Source organism: Schistocerca americana, chromosome 6 (assembly GCF_021461395.2).
Source record: "Schistocerca americana isolate TAMUIC-IGC-003095 chromosome 6, iqSchAmer2.1, whole genome shotgun sequence".
Classification (NCBI taxonomy): Eukaryota; Metazoa; Arthropoda; class Insecta; order Orthoptera; family Acrididae; genus Schistocerca; species Schistocerca americana.
Window position 1 is genome coordinate 451,156,554 of NC_060124.1, and position 20,099 is coordinate 451,176,652.

Below are 20,099 nucleotides of genomic sequence, written 5' to 3' on the forward strand. Positions count from 1 at the left end.
AATACACCTACTAGTGTCACTGTAATGAAAGAGAGCTGGTAGCTGCACCGAAGTTTTAGCGCGTCATATGCCTATACTGAAATGCTGGAGAGTATGACAAAGAACATTGAATAGTAAGTATTCTGTGAAGAGGAGTGATCTGTGTTATGGTACCTGGTTATGGGAACTACACTTGTAGTATTTATGCCATTCATCCTCCATATGACAGTACTGGTAACTTCCCTTTTGAATATCGCTGCAATAGCTATTAACCACAAATCATTTTGTCTAATGCTCAAATAAAGTACACCTTTTCATAATGATGTCTGCCGATGTACACAACACAAATTGCTATCTTTTAAGAGGAACTTTTATTGATTGCCTAGCAGAAGCTAGTTAAAACTTTTCCCAGGTTACAAACCAAGTGAATATTCAATGTAAATTCTTCAATACTATGTGATGAAAAAGTAACTTATTTAGTCAAAGTTCACATAGAAAGATCGTTGTCTATGCGCTGACGTATACTGGCACTACTACGTAATTGGTAGAGGACACAGTCATTTCTAATGTAATACATCTCAGTTCGTATAGCCCCCAATAATATTTTTCCGCCATCTTGGAAAACAGGGATTAAAAGTTTTTGTGTTCCACCATTAAAGAGACTATTGGTATTCGCGGTTGCAAGTTAAAGGAAGTAGTGCCGCTCATGGGCGTCTTCAGGCGTACTTCTTTGCCATACACATTCAGGAATTGGCGGATATACATAACTTAGTGTAGCCGGCCACTATGATGTGCATTTCTGTATCCAACCTGGCTATGTATGGAAGGGAGCTGGGCTCGGAATCGTCCAATAGAGAGCACTACTTTAAGAAGAATAGAATCAGAATTGTAGTTAGAGTTGAAGTATTGAGTATCGCAACTTCCCTAGTTCGGCATAGTCAAACACTAGTGTACTAAAGTCATTCACCCACATAGTGACAAATAACAGGCCACGCCATCACAGACAAAAACAAAACATAACTAAGCATACGAAAAAGTGCACAGCTGCCTGATAGAGCGTCCTTGCTGGAGGCGCCAGAGCAGCGCATTCCGTCAGATACGCAGCCACACGCACACCCACACACCAGTACACACTACATCGAATGAATCACTGCGCCACATTTTGTCATTCGTTACGTCATCTAATAAACCACACACATCCTAGTTTATGAATTACACTACTACACGAAGTATCTTATACCTAACCAAACGCAAATTACATAAAACACACTAGAAAACGAAATTATTCCTACCTTATCTACAGCCTTGCAACTAATTCACACTCTTATGCTGTCTGAAATGCAACCTATGGCGACAGCTGGTCTGCATAATTACTCATGCAAGTCTATACTCCGAGTCAAGCTCAATAGGGTATGCATATTTTACCATAACAGAGTAAAGAAAGAACCATTTATTAGAGAGTGTGACAGGGGTTATAGGTGGTACCAAACAAGTGAGAGAATCTTATCTTTTCACTGCCACGATTTTATTACAATGTAACACCTCAATGAATTACATTTGACTCGCATCACCACAGTCCCACTCGCTCCTATTTGCTATTACCGTCATTTACACACTTTGTACCAATCACACCACCTTGCATTACAAATAATGTTTTCACATACCCAGTAATGGATGTCCTTAGTATTCATAGCCATGGATCATGACAGTCTCCTTTCAAGTGACATAATTCGTCTGGAATTAAATGCCAACTCGTAGCAGATTGCACATTTATTAGTCCTGAGACGACTATACTGCCTTCCAGTCGCTTTGCAATGCTTGCTCAGTGATCTGAGTCATAAGCTAATTTATGCTGTGTGTTTCATTTTATTGTTTTGTATTATTTTATTGTGCTGCTAATTGCATTATGCCTCATGTAAGTTTATTATGTTGTATGTATGCATTTTTTTGTCATTTTATGTTGTATACCTTCAGTTTGTATACGCAGGGAACACGGAGCCATGTCTCAACTCTCCCCCTCCCCTCACTGTATTAAGGGATAGTTACTTACTATTATCTTTCCTTTATGAATCAAATAGCACCTAAGCCATGCTGGTCATTCTGCTGCCTTGCATAACAAGGAGCGGCTCCGCGATAAAAACTAATACACCTCTTTGTCTGTGGGAATGTTTCACTGCCACCACAACGATGGAAGACTATCTGACACAGTCACTGACGTGTCAGATTGATAGGTTGGACTCAGTAAATTATGGGAACTACTCAGGAATGGGCCCAAGCGCTACATAGTAATTGGTCAAGGGTAAAGGAACACCTGCTGAGTTGGCCTGAATCACAACTGACTAGTTCAGCGAGAGACAGATTCGCACTCACAATGGACAACGAGTAATAGGTACAACTATTTCATTGGCTCGGTTTTTTCACGCTACTGACAACACACGACATGCTGGTATCCGTGCTGCTCAATCGGTGGATACCTGCAGTCGCCTGTGATTGCCGTTAATTTTTGAAGCCCTCCCCTTTTATTACTTACTCTACTGCCGAGCTCTCGGATCTATCCTGTCTTTCATCTTTTGTTGACGAGTATGCAGTGGTACTGTAAATTACTCCAACAATACCAGTCCTATCCATCTTTCCAGCCATCTTTCTCATCGAGGTATTGCTCCTCCCTTGTTGCAGTGTCCATGTTGAAGCTATTCTCCGACGATCTATTGTGAAGTGAAAATTGTGTCTCTGGTATCTAGCTAAGTGAAGAAGGCAAAAACCTGCGTTGGAAATTTTTAAAGATGTAACCATGGGCATTACTTGGTTGTTCCTAAGGAGAGCTTTGTCCCTCCCTTAAAGTACATAAATACAATCATCATGTTCACATTTTCACTTTTCCTTGCTGCTCGTGATTTTTCGTGACACTAAACACAAGTGCGACACGTAATTTGCGTCGTAGCAACGATACGATACGTACTTGGAAAAGCCACCACATAGTTCTTAGAGCCAACATAAATTATCTCTCAGTGTAACTCGCTAAAGTAAGTACGCCAATACTCGGTCTGTAAGAGGGAAGTTTTAATCCCCTCGCGTACTACTGTGAAGCAGTGCAGCGCACAACACACGTGTGCGTGCGGGCACGAGCTGCCTGATCAGCAGCCACACGCGTACATATTGTAACCGGTAAACTTTACTGTTCAGCTACGCTTCACCTCTCAGAATCTTTATCCATAGAATGGGCAGTAAGTCACTCTGAGCTTTAAAATGCTATACATTATTACAATGTTGATCCGCCTTTTCTTGTATTACTGTCATTACATACTGCATTATTTTGCTGCCTTCTTAGAACCCGAGTATTATGCCAGATGTTGGCACATTTCTTCTCCAACAGTCGCATCAGCGAATCTCGAGTTTTCATAGGAGTAAAGAGCCGAAGTATCTGTCTTGTTAAGTTGCTGTTCCCAATTTGCCTGAAGCAGTCGGGGTGTAGTAACCACTTCAGTCACGCTGTTAATTGCTTAATGCATTGATATCATAACGAGTGTGGTCCTTGGTTGTTGCCAATGCTTCTCACGTAACCATCTCTCCACAAATGCTTGCTATTTCATCCTTTTCTGCCATGCTCTGCCTTACTTATTACCTGATGCTGGGAAACATTTTGTTATCCTTGTAAATATGCACTGGTTTGCTTAATCCACAAATCTCGACCACTCAACAACAGCAGTAGCAAGTCCTTCTTGAAGTTAGTTACTATTCAGCCCATCTGGTAATCACAACCTTGTACACCAGAATCTCTTTCATGGCCGCTATCATCGGTTTTTCCTCTCATTACCTCTGGTGCTTCTATGATGATGAAGTTCCATCTCACTTTGGCAACCCATAGCGAAGAATAGCCACACATTGTCAGACATAGTGTATGAACTACATGTTATCGCTTCATGAACACCCGCACAATGTTCCTTACACATTCACAGACACCTCGTCCACATGATACGTATACACAGTCATACTCACCCTACCCTGAAGGGGAGAGTATAAACTCTACTACAGGAGATGTATTAAAAGGGTTCAGCTGCACTTGTTTTGTTTGCATTTCTGGCGGTTAAACCCTCTATCTGATTATCGCTTTTGCATCTACTCATTTTATTTGGAGAGAATTATTCGTTAAATACTTCTCACCGGGAAAACCTGTTACAGTTCGTGCAGAAAACGCTTTTCAACATAGTACGCAATGTGTTGTCTAGGGTAGCTGCAGCGATCTGAACAGTCACCCCGGAAATAAAAACTCCGTAGATAAAGGGCGTACGGAATGTTCTGAAAATTGTTATCACTTACAAAATGTAATTACCACCATTCTCTACCTGTGTGTAACCTTCTCTGTAAAGGAGACAAGCAGTCATGTACTTTATCGCATGGTTAAGTGCTTCCATCAACACACTTAAACGTTTATCTGCATCTAGCGGCTAAGAAACCTTCCACCTCAACAGATTGACTCTCATTGATATCGCACCAATATTCTGGGTGAAGACCCATCAATTTCTATGTATAAAACAAAAACACACACAAATAACACATAGGCGCTGCTGATCCCCTTTCAGTCACACTTCTTACTTAGCCGCGGGCTTATTCCATTGCCGTGACAGTCTTCTACACATGATAGCTGACTATAGATACTTGTCAGCAATCCTGACAACTTTCTATTGTATAAAGACCTGTGACCACTCACTTACTGGCCAGTTCAGTATTAACAGTGAAGTTGCATCCGCCTCATCGGAACATACTAATCTCCGACTCCGTTGCACAGTAAATATTAACCAAACACTATTACGCACTGCTGTGATATATTTTGTCGTCATTACTACATACAATTGCATAGAGATATTCTCATGCCTTCTCTCTCTTCTGAATGCAGGACACTACTACACTTTGTCCTTTCATCGGTCACTTCGGCGGTGTCACTCATAATCTATTGGAGTTGTTGAATAACTACCAGGAGAATATCGACCAGACATTACACCAAGAGATGCTGTGCTTTATTGATTCTTTGTACTGGAACTGTCAGTCTCCCACCCTTTAGTAATCATCCATCATCGTCAGGCATCATGTTTGAACGTTTGAACAACTTGCTATATACCCCCCATCAAGCGGTAATACGTGCCGATATACAACTAACTTCCATTAAGGAAAAAGAGCTAGCTTTACAACAACTTATCAATCGCCTATTGGCCTGTGAACCTTTACTTGAACAATCAGGGCAGACTTCCACCTTACGCACTCTGTGGGATTTAAAACAAGCACTGCTAAACACTCAAGAACAACTACGAAGCATCTTCGACACTGTGCCCCTAACTCGGGTTAAGAGAGCCTGGTTCAATGCCGGAGGTGCAATACTCAAAACTATCTTTGGTACCCACGACCATGCTGACGCTAACCGCTGGGACCAAATCCTTTGCCAAGTAACTTTTACTACCAACCAAAATCGGGACGTACTGGTCCACCAGCAATTATGCCTCACCCATATTGAAGACAGTTTATTAACTGCTACTAGGCAAATTCGTGTCGTGGCAACTGACCTTGTACACCGGTATGAAACATTCAGGAATGTTATCCAATGGGACATTGAGTTTTTACATCATACCATAACTAATGTTACCTACACTTTGGAGATAGCGAGAGTGCTACAGATGTTACTATACAGCACCCATGCCATTCAGTTACATATTAACACCTTCCATACTATTACTCTGCTAGGACTACAGTATAAGCTTAGCCCCACGTTAATGCCTGCAGAAATGTTCCTGCAAACTCTGGCTAATGTTTCGTTTCATCTGGCATCACCAATGCAAATGCTTTACCCCGTATGGGAATCTTTGCTACCCCATTATTATGCAGCAGCTACAGTACATCTTGTGCGAACTTCTCAAGGACTGTGTGCAGATTTCTCTACCCATCACATGCGCCAACTGCGAGTTGAATGCTACCGATTACACACCTTTCCGGTTACTTGGGTTGCCCTACGAAAGCAAGTGATTTGGGAAACTAATGATATCTTAGCTATTAGCAAAGATTGCCAAAGACATTCTGTCATGCAGCTGACTGACCTCCATCAGTGCCTTCACACTAATTACTATATGTGTTCAAACTTATCCATTCATACTGGAACTAAGGATTGTGAGGTGGCCTTGTTTTTAGAGGACCTTGCGTGAGCCTTGGTTTAAACCAGTAGGGGATAGTTTATTATATTTTGTACCTCAAACATCTACAATTGCTTTAATATGCTATGACCATGTTTTTGTGTCTCGGACATATCATTTCACGCCAGAAAACAGTAGATTACTGTTCTACATGTCCACCTGTGATTTAATAACACCTACTGTCAAACTGTCAGCACACCTAACACAAGTGAAAAATTTGAGCCTCGGACCCCTTTTACTTTATTTCCCTGAGGTACCTGTGGTACTACCATCACCCGATGGTGTACCCAGGCTACCCAATGTTCGATTACTTCAGTCAGTTGACGAATTACTAGCTCACGAAAAGGGCCAAATCGCCCTGGATTGAGCTGTTGCTCACATAGCTACCTGGCGGACACAGAAAAAATTGTATACGGTAACTCTGCCTAGTGCCCTGACTGTTCCAACCCTGATTGTCGCAGGAGCCATTCTCTGGTGCCTGTATAAGAAAGGATATTGTAAACACATTAAGTCAACACAACCAACTCTCCCCGAGGCACAGCCCGAGGGTGAATTTCGACAAGAGTAATATCAGGCATGGTCTACCATAGTGAAATACACTCTTCAACTGAAATAAAGTTTGTATTGTCTAATGTTCATTTACTATTATTGTTATCATGTATCAATGTATCTAATCATGTAAACTATTGGGTAAAGATGCTAGAGATGACCACTGAATGTAGGAAACCTTAGTTTATTTGCTACTGAAGCCCACCCCTGCAAACTTTACTGATACAATCCCAGGGGGAGTGTTTCAGTACCTGCCTACACAATAAGCAGCTGCCACCATGTCCCTCCTTCTCGCCGTCCCCACCTGAGGGAACGACAGCGTATGCAACGCTACGCAGCGCCCTGTGCTGCCTTGCTCTTCGTCAGTGGCACATGGGCCACCGCATCACAGCGTCGCATCTGACCTAAAGATTCTCACTCTTTTTATTTTTCATTGATTATCTATATTATATGTGGAAGATATACCATCAACCATGTGTTTAACCAAATGCAATCAGTGTCCCTACACAGAAGCAAATGACTTTTATGTTACATTATGAACATGTTTTAACTTTCTATCATCTGTATATGAAGCAATTTTTTAGGTTGTTAGTGTTTCAATAAGTCTTTAATTATTATTTTGAAGCTATTGACCATAGAAACTACCTCTCAGTTTGAGAATTTCAATGTTTTATCTAATTATTTACTATCTTCATATTCTGTTTATGTTAACTATGTTTGTGAATTGAATACCTGTATTTTGTAGAATTAACTAATTTGTTACAATTACTACCTTCATATTTCAATTTATATTCTGAAACTGATTCCACTATGTAGCAACGAGTTTAACATTTGCCAAACAACACAAACAATTACATATTTCTAGAGGCGCCTGTAACCTTCAAAAAATCAGTGCTGATTCAGTTCGGCCAGCATCTACACTTCTGCTATACCGAGTTTAGCATTGAAAGTATATATGATTAACAGAATCTGTAATATTTCATTCCAATGTTATGAAACTTTTGACATACCTTTAACGTTTTGTGCTAAGATTTGCATTCTGATACAGTAATGATGATGGGAAATTATCGTATTGAATTATGTGTGATAAGATCAATGTCTCTAAATGTTTTATGATTTTGATCACTAAACTCACAACAATCTTCCTGTATAATATCGTTTTCTTTTTTTAATTTTAATTTTTATTTTTTTAAAAAAAGGGACTTTCTTTTTATGTTGTTGTAAAACCACTCCAGTATACATAGATGTTTTAGTAAAACTTAGATTCACCCCACCCCCATTTTTGCAAATATTAGCACATCCGACCAAGGGAGCAAATTGTTTTCTTTTATTAACAAGCAACAACTAATTTTCACCATAAAACCTCGCTCCTGCGGAAGGGGAAGGAGATGTACAGGTGCTGACAGATTGAGTACGAGAGTCCTTTATTTTCAATAAAAGAAAAGGGAAATTATTTTTAAATGTGTGAGCTATGGATGGCAATGGATCTTCACAAAGCCGTGCACGGGCCATGGGTTGTCGACACATCAGATTTTTCCAGTATGTGCCGCTATCCCACGGTTTCTTCACATACTCGACGAACAAACAACCTTTCTGCTGACAGGGTGACGCTTAGGGAAGAGTCACTTGCCTAGGCAGAGCTCCTACAGCAGCCAATCAGAAAGGTCCAGGAGATCACGTGTGAGCACCCACCGCGCCGAGCTGTGCAGACGAGGCGGGTGGATCACTCTCTTTTACTGACAGGCCCCCGATGAGATCAGATGCATTGGCCAGTTGCCTCCGTGCACTTTTAGAGCCCTGGCTCAATCTGTTTGCACCCTAGGGCCGCTAAACTCACATAATGTACCCCGGCTAGGTCAATCAGTAAATGTTTTCTCAATAAACAGGAGGCAGTTTGCTGACTGGAGTTGAAAAATTAACACTTGTTCTTTTTTAGACCCCACTTCCACCTCAGCCACATCCTGACATGCACAATACATAGTAGAGAGTTGTGAGACTATCTACCAGACTGCCATTAAATACTGAAATGTTTTTAAAAAATTTCATGCTCTTCCATTGTGTTGCTGCTAGTTGTAAAACAAGTGTCATCAGTATACATAATTACATTGTCACCTTCTGTAACAGACATTTATGTAAAGAATCAATAGAAGTGGTTTCAGTACCGACTTAGGGATTTATTTTACTTTTCTTCGGGCAATGAAATTTTTTCCTCCTTCTGAACCTTCTATACTCTTATTTCTCAGTGTACTTATTATTTATACAACTTCAGTTTTTTGCCAACTTTTGTTAGTAACAAAAAGAAGCATTGTGTTAGGTTTTCATTCTGTTTTGTGTGTCTGTTGAAGACTTAACACTTCTAATATTTCGTGAATGGTCTCCTTTATGCCTCATTTTACCAGAACTTTCATTATCATATTTAAGCATTCTTACATTTATTAGAAGTCCAAGCGTAGGAAATTCATTAAATAACAAAATTTTACGTGTTATATGTATACAGTACAGTAGGGAAAATACATTATTAAATTTGTAGATGATTATTGGGTATACAGCATGCGAAAGTTAGTACACAAAGCTGCCACACTGGGAAGCAAAACTGGCTCTAAACGAGCTGGGCATTGAGTCAAACTGAGCTTGGATGACAGACACAAGTACATCATTCTATGCAGCTTCGGCTCCACACCAGGGTTCATCAGTCATTATGTCTGGCAAGTGGTAACATGCCACTCTCTCTACAACCCAAGACCAGATGTTTTCAATGTGTTTGTCAGGGCAACAGCTTAACATCCTCTGTATCCAAGTAGGTCAGGACAACAAGCTGTCTTATATTACCTTGTTGAAAGATAACAGCACATACACCTTGAAGACAGTGCATAGCCACTGGCCTTAACATGTGGGAAATGTAATAGCTGCTGTCCAAAATATTGGCTACGCAAACCAGAGGTGACTGTGTTGTGTGCCCAAAAGCATCCCATATGATTGTGCCAGGGGCTGGGCCCATATAATGAATATGAATGCAATCTTGCAAGATTCATTGTCCTTGGAGCCTCCAGACATAGATATGTCCTGTGTGATCAGGCACTCATCTGAAGATATGAGTTGGTGTCACTCCTGTGTTGTCATTACACACATCAATGTCCATGTGTCTCTCCCTGCTACTGTGTCAAGGGAAGCAGCAACAGTGTTTGCTATGTCGTCACACAGCCTGTGTGGATGCTTATTGCAAACAAGCCCATTTCCTGACTCAAGGAACATGGCTGCACGATCCTGCATGGGTGAGCAATCAATGTGTCTGTCCTCTTGGGCACCACCCATGTGTACCTTTGAGACCCTGCAAGATGTTGAGTGTGGCATTTCTGAATCCATGGCTTCTGTATTCACACAACAGTCATGGAATCCTGAGTAACGCAAGGAGCAATACATAGAATGATAAACCACAGTCTCAATTGGCCTAATTCCACTGCTGTCAAATTCTGTATTAGGTAGTGTGATTGAGCTTCTTTTATTATTCGTCTGTTGAATCTTTGTTTTTTTGTAACTTTCCTTGTTGACCTGATTCTTATCTTTTTGGTATCCCTCATGCACAAATTCCAAAATCCTCTACAGCCTTCCCAATTTCATGTGTAACCATATTCTTAACTCCCTTCTTCTGTGCATTCTAGTTTGTCTTTGGGCATACATTATTTATACAGTATCTTCAAGTTAAAAAGAAAATTTTATCTCAATCTGCTCGAATTTTTCATTCAATCATTCACTGTATTGTGTAGATACTGGGAGAATCCCTGGGATGTGGAACAAGTCAAGGTATACATTAACAAAAGACAAGCAAATCACAAAAATTAATATGTGCAATGTAATCAATAATAAACAGTCATATACTGCTAAGTGCTATTAGTGATTATGCAACCTAAATTCAACCAAGTAAATTAAAAAGAATGCTACTAGTTTCAAAAAAGCTGTTGCTTCCTCAATTATATTAAATAGCTGCTGTATCAACATAAAATTTTCTGGATTACATTGGTAAAACAGTAGCAGAGGAGAGGGTGAAATGGACCAACAAACGTATGGAGATAATGGAAGAAAGAAACAGAAAAATAGTGTTTGGGATGGTGAAGCTTAAGAGGGTAAACCCCACTATGCTGGGTGCAAATGTAAAATAAGTAGATGATAAGCAGCAACTGAAAGTGTTGTAGAAAGCTCTCTTAAATCCCACATTTAATAACTGAGGAAGTACCCAATGAAGAGATGGGAAGAAATTGAAAAGGATTTGACCTGGGCATAAGTGGAATCGTCACTTCACAATATGAAATGAGGAAAGGCACCAGATGCAGATAAGGTGTCAACAGAAATAGTAAGAGGAGCTGGAGTTACAGCAAAGCAGTGGCTATACTGTGTGACAGGGTCATTTGGAGGGAGAAGACACTCATGGAAGATTGGAAAAAAGGAATATTTGTCCCTATTCTCAAAAAGGAAACATCTAAGAATTTAAGAACTAGAGAGGGACACATTGATGTGCCACTGTTTGAAAATATTTGAGAAATTCTAGTGAGAATAAAATGATGGAACAGCAACACAGCTTCTGCCTGTGGAGCTAAATGATAGTCATTATATTCGTGTGAAAGTAGTCACAGGATAAACATTATGGATATGGCCATAGGCATCTGCAGAAATTTATCCAATAGGGGGCAAGAATCTAAAATTGCCATTTTTGATACAACTAGCTCAATTTATCCTGCCCCAAGAATCAAATTTGATAGGACCTACACGGAAGTTACTGTATATCAAACTACTGATAACTATCCACTCAATGTTTTGAAGGAATATTAGTTTGATACCTGAAGAGCCAAGTAAAAAGTCAAACCTCCTCCCCAGTGTCAGATTTCATGAGGTGGCAAATGCCCTCTCTTTTCCACCTTATGGATTATGTGGCTTTTAGCACCATGAAACCAGTAGTGGAACAGTAATAAAAGGACCAAATACAGCTGAAGCAGCTATTAATACCCAAGATGAATATTCATAGCTGTAGTTGCCCCACCTATAAGGTTGTCTGCAGTATATGATAGTGTGTGCTGCAGAAAGGTACATGAAGCTCTGGAGAACAAAGGCATGAAAAACTTGACCAATGAACATGGTAAAATGTAAATGTCGTGTGTCTAGGACCTCCCGTCAGGTAGGCCTTTCGTCAGGTGCAGTATGTTAAATTAGGACAGCAGGTGACAGATTAAATAAAGCAGAGAAAGGGTCTGAAACAAGGAAGTGCACTATCACTCTTTCTTCTTGTGGCTAGCATGGATCACATAACGCACAATGTGGCTGAAAGAGTTAGAGAAGATAAGGTAAGTTAATAGCCTACTTATGATGACTTAAATGTTGTATGGGAATAAGGAACATGAAATTCAAGTGTACTGGCAGAGATGGATGGATTACATTACATGAAATTTAATATACGGAAGCATGAGTTTATTATTGTGGAAAGAAAGGAGGAGAAGACTACCACAAGACCCACACGGGAATGGCTCAAAAAAGTTATTGGTTTTAAATATCTTGAAAGAGTAGTGGAAATAAATGGTGCAAATTATGAGGAAGCGAATGACAGAGGGAGGCAAGCAATAGCATTTCTGAAAAGTTATAAGAGCTTGGTGTGGTATAAAGATGTTCCATAGTGTACCAAGAGAATAATATATTGACCCTACTATGAACCGACCCACGACGTGTGCTTCTAAAACCTAAATCTGGGGATTTAAGCAAGACACAGGCATGTTAAATGATACTTCACAGAACAAGAGTGAGAGTAACAAGTGTGGGCATAATAAGAAATAAAGAGATCAGGGAGATGGTAAAGGAAGTACCCTTTCAGGAGGAGATAGAATAAGCAAGGTTTGAGTGCTAAGGTATGTTGATGATTTTCACTTATGGACCATCTGACAGTAACTGAATAAAACACAATTTTAGTGCCATACGCGTTTCGCCTTTATTTTCTGCAAGGCATCATCAGTGGCAGGTTGCGTAGACAGTTTCTTACATATTATGCTCCTGTTGCATTTTTGGTCTTGTTCTTCTTCCTATGAGCGCCAATTTGCTGTTTATTCTGCATTCCACAGCACTATGCACTGAACGCTTGTTTTAATGCAATGTTTTGGTTTCTGTTGCCGACTGTCAAATCAGATTTGACAGTCGGCAACAGAAACCAAAACATTGCATTAAAACAAGCGTTCAGTGCATAGTGCTGTGGAATGCAGAAAAAACAGCAAATTGGCGCTCATAGGAAGAAGAACAAGACCAAAAATGCAACAGGAGCGTAATATGTAAGAAACTGTCTACGCAACCTGCCACTGATGATGCCTTGCAGAAAATAAAGGCGAAACGCGTATGGCACTAAAATTGTGTTTTATTCAGTTGCTGTCAGACGGTCCATAAGTGAAAAATCATCAACATACCGTAGTATTACGCGCAACTGAGGAGGACAGGACCAAAAAATTGAAGGTTTGAGTGGTTTGGACATGTGAATATGGTAAGGAAAGTTCTGGAAGAATGTAAATAATTTAGGAGTAAAGGAAATTACTCATGTATCTTGATGATTCGATGCTTAAACTATTCAGTGAATGGATATGTACATAGTAGCAGTAGTAGTAGTAGTAGTTGTTGTTGTTATAGTCGTCTCCAGCCCGAAGACTGGTTTGATGCAGCTCTTCTTGTTACTCTGTCCTGTGCAAGCCTCTTCATCTCTAAATAACTATTGCAACATATATGCTTCTGAATCTGCTTACTGTATTCATCTCTTGGTTTCCACTCTAAGATTTATACCCCTCACACTTCCCCCCAATATTGAACTGGTGACCCCTTGATGGTTCTGAATGTGTGCTACCAACCGATCCCCCCTTCTAGTCAGATTGCACCACAAATTTCTTTTCTCCCCAGTACCTCCTCATTAGTTACATGATCATGATCAACCTCTCTAATCTTCAGCATTCCTCTGTAGCACCACATTTTAAAAGCTTCTACACTCTTCTTGTCTAAACTGTTTATCATCTATATCTAACATCCATACATAGCTACATTCCATACAAATACTTTCAAAAAAGAATTCCTAACATGTAAATCCATATTTGATGTTAGTAAATTGCCCTTGTTCAGAAATGCTTTTCTTGGCATTGCCAGTCTACATTTTATATCCTCTCTAATTTGACCATCATCAGTTCTGTTGTTGCCCAGTAACAGAACCCATTTAAAAATGTGATGGAACGCTGAGGAGGATGCATGAATTGAGTTTCTAACATGAAAGATCAATGGGAAAAGGAAAGGCTAGAACAGGGTTATGGCAGAGCAGTGGTGGAAAGATGTGGGGAAATTCAGGCTTATATCAAAACCAGCTAGGCCAGTGGCTGAAAACTGTTACTTATGATGATGAGAAGGAGGATGAGGATGATGACAATCGTATTTTTTCAAAGAAAGTAGTCCTGTTTACAATATGATACTAGTTTTTACACAGATTTATAGTGAAACACTACTACTTACGATGAACCTAACAGAAGTCTTCAGTTCTTGAACCTAGATATTCAAATAATTTGTAGAACCAGTAGCAAACGAGGTACAGTTTAAATTTTCTGTTGAATTGGTAGGATTCAAAATTTCTTGCTTCAAGTTAAACAGGAGCCTGCTGAATGTCTTTGCATCTGAGCAAATAATTTCACTCTAAATTGCAGGCACAGAGACATACTCTACATGAAAATTATTCTTGTGTCATGTATTGTGAGTGAGTAGATCACAGTTCAAATAAAGCTGATTTTTTAAATTGTTTGTTAGTTAATTAGTTACATGTTCCATAGGTCATTTTGCATGATAGATCATAATGATGTGGAAGGAGTCATTTTAGATTCAAATTGCAAATTAATTTGTACATAAGGTTACATTTTGAACACTTTTAAGTTTTTTTTATTTTATTTTGTTTTACAAAAAGGACAAAGATAAGCAGATGTCAGTTAGTGATTCCTACACATCACCCTTTACACATTGCAGTAACTGAAATTCTTCTACATTTAGGAGGAGCTATCAGGAGAAACTTTCTCAGTTTGTTTTCAGATTTTACTTTGCTGTCTGTCAGGCATTTTATATCACTGGATAACTGATACAAATTTTTGTTGCATCACTGTGCACCCCTTTTTGTGCTAAAGACAACCTTAATGTGGAGTAATGACTGTCATTTTTCCTTCTGGTATTGTAATCATGCACATCGTTGTTCCTTTTGAATTATTATTTGCAACAAACTTCATGAGGGAATAAATATACTGTGAATCAGTAGTCAGAATACCCAACTGCTTAAACAGATGTCTACAAGATGATTGTGGGTGAGTGCCACATATATTCTTAAAGTACATTTATGTGCAATGAAGACTTTCTTGTTAAAGATGAGTTACCCAAAAACATTATTCTATATGACGCAACTGAACAAAAATATGCAAAATATGTCAGCTTACTGATTTGTCTGTCCCCAAGATTTGCAATGATTCTAAGTGCAGATGTGGCTGAACTAAATCGTTTTAAGAGGTCCAGATTGTGTTATTCCCAATTTAAATTCTCATCAATATGGACACAAATATTTTGAAGTTCCCACCTTACTTGTTATTTCTTCTCCTTGTGTTATACTTATCATTGGTGTAGTACCCATAGACGAGCAGAACCATATGTTGACTCTTTTTAAAACAGAGGGTGAGACCACTCCCCAAAAACCAGTGAGTGATACTTTTATGAACTTTGTTTACCATTTCTTCTGTTTCTGTGCCTCCCACTCATCTGAGTGATTTTTTAGTTGGAAGCAGAATAGGGAGGAAAACCAGAAGAAAAACACACAGAAGAAGTTGCCTAAGGTAAGCGATGCGTCAGAAATGAGGAAGACGTGTCAAACTCACAGACAGCCAGTGCCAACTGTCAATGAAAATTGTCTATTCTTTTTGCATATTAATATCCAGTCAATGAAAAATAACTTAATTGTACTGTGCTTTTGGTAAATGAACATTGGCTATCTCATACATAAATAGATTTGAATACACCTAATGGTTATGAACTAGCTACAGGGTACTGTAGAACTAACATGAAGCATGGTGGTGCAGCCATATGTATTTGTAAGAGAATGAAATTAATATATGGAGCTATAGATATAAGTAGTTTCTGTACTGAAACATATTTTGAAGCAGCAGCTGTATTGTTTCCAAGTATGGATATATTAGTTGTAACTGTGTATTGCACCCCTAATCAAATTGAGGACTTGTTTATACAGAGTCTTGGAAAACTCATAGTACCATCCCTTGCAGACATTTCAGGAATTCCTCACATCCAGTGTTGCCTCCCAGTCCTTCTTGAAGAACATCCCGACAACCCCCAACATCACCCCAGCTGAATCCCGTGCCATTAAGGAGCTGAAAATAGACCACTCTATTGTCATCCTCCCGGCGGATAAAGGCTCCACAACTGTCGTACTTGACCGTGTGGAGTATGTGGCAGAAGGACTGCGTCAACTCTCTGACACCTCAACCTACAAAGCTGTTACCCAGGATCCCATTCCCTCCATCCAGACTGAGCTGCAAAAAATCCTAAAAATCCAAGGTCCCTCACAAGGCCTCACAACGGCTTCCATAGACTTACTCACTCCACCTGAGCCACGTACCCCTACCTTCTACCTATTACCCAAAATCCACAAAGAGAACCATCCTGGCCGTCCCATTGTAGCAGGCTTCAAATCCCCAACCGAACGTATCTCAGCTCTGGTAGACCAGCACCTACAACCTATCACCCGCAGACTCCCATCCTACATCAAAGACACAAACCACTTCCTAGAACACCTCAAATCCATTCCCACTCCTCTCCCACCTGAAACCTTTCTTGTCACCATAGATGCTACATCCCTTTACACAAACATCCCACATACCCATGGTCTCTCTGCCCTTGAGCACTACCTCTCCCAACGCCCACCCGAAGATCTTCCAAAAACCTCGTTCCTTATCACACTTGCCAACTTCATCCTCACCCATAATTACTTCACTTTTGAAGGCCAGACCTACAAACAAATCAGGGGAACGGCCATGGGAACCAGGATGGCTCCCTCCTATGCCAACCTCTTCATGGGCCGCATGGAGGAGGCTTTCCTGAAGACCCAACAGCTGCTTCCCCTGGCCTGGTATAGGTTTATAGATGACATCTTTGTGGTCTGGACTCATGGTGAAGAAACACTCCTTAATTTCCTCCATAACCTCAACTCCTTTTCGAATCTGAATTTCACTTGGTCCTTCTCCAAAACCCAAGCCACCTTCCTGGATGTTGACCTGCATCTTGTTGAAGCTCACATCCACACCTCTGTCCATATCAAACCCACAAACAAACAACAGTACCTTCACTTTGATAGCTGCCATCCTTTCCACATCAAACGCTCCCTTCCCTACAGCCTAGGTATTCGTGGCAAACGTATCTGCTCCAGTGACGAATCCCTCAACAACTACACCAATAACCTGACCAGTGCTTTCCTCTCCTGCAACTATCCTGCAGAGCTTGTCCACAAACAGATTTCCCGAGCAATACATTCCTCCCCGTCCAACAACAATGTTCCTACCCCCAGACCACACAGAAGCATCCCCCTTGTCACCCAATATTATCCTGGCCTCGAAAACATCAACAAATTACTCCGCCAGGGATATGACTTTCTCAAGTCAACCCCTGAAATGAGATCATCCCTTGACAAAATTCTCCCCTCACCACCCAGAGTTGCCTTTCGTCGCCCCCCTAACCTCCGTAACATCCTTGTTAAACCCTACAATATTCCCAGACTACCTTCTCTACCCAGCGGTTCCTACCCCTGTAACCGACCCCGCTGCAAAACCTGCCCCATGCATCCCCCCACAACCACCTACTCCAGCCCCGCTACTGGTAAAACATACACAATTCAAGGCAGGGCTACGTGTGAAACTACACATGTCATTTATCAACTGACATGCCTGCACTGCACAGCCTTTTACATCGGCATGACAACAACCAAACTGGCTGAGCGCATGAACGGACACAGACGAACTGTCCGCCTAGGAGATGCCCAATACCCAGTAGCAGAGCATGCCCTCCAGCATAATTTTAGGGACCTAGGAACCTGCTACACCGTATGTGCCATTTGGCTTCTCCCACCCAACACCAGTCCCTCTGAACTGCGGAGATGGGAACTTGCACTCCAACACATCCTTTCATCCCGCCATCCCCCTGGACTGAACCTACGTTAAACAACCTCACTCCCATTCACTCTTCAGTCTTCTCCTCTTTCCCTTTCCTCTTTAGCCATTCACGCATCTTTTCATCCTACATAGTGGTGTTTATCTTCATACTATATACCTCTTTACTTCTGTATGCATTCTCTTTGGTTTGAAGCTGGCACAGTACTTACAGTAGAATATCTTTGGCTTCCCTCTGACAACCATGCCTCCATCCTTGCTACCCTCCCTGTTTACCTTTCCCTGTTGCTTCGTAACCTGGGTTGTGAGTAACTGAATCCACTTTCCCTTCTTCCCTTTTTTCCCCTCTCTCCTCCCTGATGAAGGAACAAAGTTCCGAAAGCTAGAAATGTAAACTTTCAGTTCTGTTTTATGTGTATCTATCGGCTGTACTGAGCTGAGGTAAGTACTGGCCAGCCCCTCTATCTCTTTGTTAGTATTTGTTTCACATCTTATATGAGATTTTCCATTAATCATTTAAAACTCATAGTATTGCTCCTTAAGAAGAAAAAATGCAGAGCTTTGCTATTCGGTAATATAAATATAGACATTAGAATTAAAAGCAAAACTGTAAACTATTTACTTAACACATTAAGAGCACTTACCTTCTCCTGCATAAACTATACACCCACGAGACAGAATGCATGTCTTGAATACATAATTGGTAATTTTCAAATAAATGAAAGCCAGAGCAACATAATTAAACTAGGCATTTCAGATCATGATGGGCTTTGGCTTAAACTTCCACTACATAATAAAATAGGAAACTATTCAGATGAGCCAGGTAGAGCAATAAGAAGAGTAAATGGAAAAAAGCTCTTCTATTTAAAATCCAGGTTAAAACAAATAGACTGGGATGAAGTAATCACAGAAGCTATGAAAGCTAATGTGTCAACCATTAAATTCCTATACGTAGTAGTTAAAATATTTGAAGAAACCTGCCCTAAACAGTACCATAGAACCCACAAGAATACCACCCACCAGAAAACCAAAAGAATGAAAGAATGATACACACCACGATTAAACAATTTAAGAAGAGTTATGCTCATGTATCGTGACAGGTCTCACCGTAGTGAAGCAGATAAAAATATGTACAAACTAGCCAGAAAACACAGTAGGTCTTAAATTAAAACAGCAAAATGCAAAGCCAATGACACATTCATACTCAATTCAACAAATAAATGCAAAGCAGCATGGAAAATCATTAAAACAGAAGTAAGCTGGGAAAAAAAAGACCAGTACACAAATTCCTCCACATATATTAAATGCACATTTTACCATTCCTGTCTCTGAGATTAAGATAGAGGAAAATGTGAGAAAGGCAGAAGCACTGCTACCTACAATACACAGAAAATTTTGTGATAAATTTGAATGGGCATTAGTAACTTCTAGACAGGTCAGTGGATCAATAGGCAAGCTCAGTAACTACGGAGCTGAAGACTACTATGGTTTATCTAATTATGTTATAAAAAATATAAGAGAAGAAATAATAATCCCCTTAACAAGGGTAATAAATAAGATATTAAATGAAGGTATTTACCCAGATTGTTTAAAAATTTCTATTATCATGCCTGTGTATAAGAAAGATGACAAAGATTTACCTGACAATTACCGACCCCTCTCATTAGTTCCCATAATTTCAAAAATAATAGAGTACTGCATCCAACAGCAAATGAGCCAGTATTTTGAACTGAATAAACTGCTATGTTCCACACAGTATGGGTTCAGAAATGGTCTCTCAAATGTGAAGGCAGCAGAGAGCATTGTCACTAAAGCATACGACTCCTTTGAGAATAAATCTGTAATTAGTGTGAGAGTGTTGGACCTTAAGAAAGCATTCGATGCTGTAACCCACAATATTATTATACAAAAACTACAGTATTATGGAATAGGACAGAGAGCTCTCCATCTATTACAATCTTACTTACGCCATAGAAAACAAACAGTGACTATAAATGAAAGAAGATCCAGTTTCTTGTCAATTATCAAAGGAGTATCACAGGGCTCCATACTTGGACCTTTTCTTTTTGTAGTCTACATAAAGGATTTGCCTTCTTCAGTAGCTTTTGACACAGCACTGTATGCAGACAATACAATGCTAATTACTAAGGAAACAACTTGGATGAATTACAGAATAATGCAACAATAGGAATGG

At 40.0% G+C, this 20,099-nt stretch overlaps 1 protein-coding gene across 2 annotated transcripts in view; it reads right to left on the minus strand.

Moving 5' to 3' along the window:
- LOC124619898 (ethylmalonyl-CoA decarboxylase-like) overlaps positions 1–20,099 on the minus strand; it is a 58,743-nt gene that overhangs the window by 36,145 nt on the left and 2,499 nt on the right. Inside the window, exon 1 of one of the 2 annotated variants that reach the window (XM_047146529.1) lies at positions 19,873–19,996. The exons of the other annotated variant lie outside the window; for it this stretch is intronic. Within the exon in view, the coding sequence (XP_047002485.1) occupies positions 19,873–19,877 (5 nt within the window). The 5' untranslated portion in view covers positions 19,878–19,996. Of the gene's footprint in view, positions 1–19,872; positions 19,997–20,099 lie in introns of those variants that run through there. 2 annotated transcript variants of the gene reach the window in all.